Source organism: Cyprinodon variegatus, unplaced genomic scaffold (assembly GCF_000732505.1).
Source record: "Cyprinodon variegatus isolate N-32 unplaced genomic scaffold, C_variegatus-1.0 Scaffold1047, whole genome shotgun sequence".
NCBI lineage: Eukaryota > Metazoa > Chordata > Actinopteri > Cyprinodontiformes > Cyprinodontidae > Cyprinodon > Cyprinodon variegatus.
Genome location: NW_015151500.1, coordinates 43,523 through 45,947, shown reverse-complemented (window position 1 = coordinate 45,947; position 2,425 = coordinate 43,523). Strand labels below are relative to the sequence as shown.

Here is a 2,425-nt window from a genome sequence, read left to right as displayed (position 1 = left end):
CAGAGTGTTGTTCAGCATGGGGGTGAGTAGAAAATGAAGGCTAATCATGTTTTGGGTGTACTATTCCTTTAAGGACTCTCAAATTCTTCATTGTTTGTATATGGTCCCTTTTACAGAATAACAATGACAAAGACACAGGTCTCTGCTTTATGTTCGGCATACAGAGAGTATTGAACATTTTTATCTTATAGAATATAAAAAGTAGTACCTGAACAACTGACTTGATGGTATATACATACAACAGGACTATTAAGACAAGAAGCAACCATCCTAAATGCAGAAGTCTAGCATGGTTGTGTTACGCCAACTTTCCGACTTGGAATTCTTTGCTATTCAGAAGATTTTCTGAATAGCAAAGAATAGAGCTGGTTCTACAAGAGTTGAAACAGCAGCTAGTCAGACTTGAAGCAAGGCTCTCTCCTTTTCTGCTGTTATCTGGTCCTGGTTAAGTTTACTGATCTTAGAAGTGCATCAGGCTCCTCTTTCATTTGTTAATAAATTCAAAACTGGGCTGTACAATAATTTTTTATCTGCTTCTAATGAACCAAGAAAAAATGATAAACATTTAGGTTTAATTTTATCTTAACAGGATTTGAATGCAATATCTTCCCTTCTGCTTCTAAACTAGTGACAGTAGAGTTTCTGTTCTTTTAAGTCCATTTAAATCCTTTACCTGGTAGATTGGTGGGCTAAGCCCCTAACAGTTTAGGCAGAGTCATCTATTCTTTTGAATCCAACAGGTCTGAATAAGATTGCTGGACCTTGGAGCATAGATTGTGATTCCAATGCACATGGCTCTTTAGAAAACAAAAGGACTCTAGTAACTGTTAGGCTTTTATCTAGTTTAATTTAATCTAGGTTTGACTGCTTATTTCTTATATACTGTTTCTTTATTCCAGCTAATATTAGGCAGAATAAAAGTTCTTATAATTTTTTGCTTCATGTTAGTTTTAGTTCAATGAGTAGACAGTGGTGCATAAATAGTAGAACTTTTAATTCCAGATATTATTGATTATAAGCTCTCCTCAGTTTTTTCACTAAATATTTTTTTCTGAGTGGTTTTAACATCCTTAAATCGAAGCATTGCATCTAACTCCTTTACTTTTATTTTAGTGTAATTTACATATTCCACTCTAGGCAAATTTACTCTTCAAAGTAATTTTGAAAGGATAAAAGACAGAATATTGCCTTTTATAAAATATTCTAAATATAAAATAAACTAAATATGGATTTAGTTTGAACTATAACTTAGGGCAGCTTGTTGATAAAAATTTTAATTAAAGAATCACATTGAATTTCAAAATAACTGGAAGGCAATGCATCTGCAGCTTTTACCTCGTATTTCTGTTATCCTGTCAACAACATCATCTGGTATTTTGTCAGCAGCAGAGGGCCTGGAGGTTATCCACACTTTGGCTTCTGGAAGCAGATTTCCTTTGATGAGGTTTACAAGTAGGACGTCCAATGATGTTGGTTCTCTGACATCATTCAAGATTTCACTGTTATCAAAATCTAAAGAGTGTTGATATGCATCAAGTCCATCTAAAAGAAATACAATTCTTAACTGAGAATAGTCTGAGATAATGATATTCTTGGTTTCCTCAAAGAAATGGTTGAGAAGTTCAATCAAACTGATTTTTTTCTCTTTTACAAAGTTGAGCTCTGAGAACTTAAGAGGAAATAAAAATTCAACTTTTTTCTCCGCAGAAGAGGCCTTTGTAAACCAAGAGAAAATTGACCAGGTCTTGTTATTATTTTCAGCCCACTCTTTTGTAAATTTTTGCATATGAAAAGATTTTCCTATTCCAGCTTCTCCAATAGTTAGCACCGTTCTTATTGTTTTCCCTTTTTTTTCTTTGAAGATCTCTTTCAATTTTACTGGCTTTTTCTGTTTACTTTCCTCTTCTTTAGCGCCACTTTTTTCTCTGATGATATGCTCTGTTGTTTTCTGGTTAGGATGGTTTTCCTCTTTATCAAAAGATATTTCCTCGAGAAATCTTTTTTTCATCTTTGACAGTAACTCTTCCAGTTCCCCGTTGGTTTCTAAGACAGATGATAGTAATAATGTGAAGATTTAAATACATACAGTATATGCAACTCTTTAATACAGACAATAAATATTCCTACTTTGTAAAGTAGCCTAATTTGAAACTGATTAAAAAAGCAAAGTATAACAAACCAGGGAATTAAAAAATATAATTTGAAGTTAACATTTCTTTTTTATATCTGATAAAACGGTGAATACCGTAAATTCTCTAATATTGGCCTGTATTCCAATAGCGGCCGGGTCTCTAATAATGGCCGGTCTCGCTGTCAGAGGAGGTAAATAATGGCCGGTCTCTAATACAGGCCGGGGCTATAAACGTTTTTTTGGGGCATACCTCAACATTATACTTGTGGTAATAAGTAACATACTAGTACCACA

General features: G+C 33.7%; 1 protein-coding gene across 1 annotated transcript in view; it reads right to left on the bottom strand.

The window, feature by feature from the left end:
* Positions 1-2,425, bottom strand: part of LOC107101039 (NLR family member X1-like) — a 7,698-nt gene that overhangs the window by 4,041 nt on the left and 1,232 nt on the right. The window contains exon 2 of the mRNA XM_015399793.1: positions 1,336-2,043. Within this exon, the coding sequence (XP_015255279.1) occupies positions 1,336-2,043 (708 nt within the window). The remainder of the gene's footprint in view (positions 1-1,335; positions 2,044-2,425) is intronic.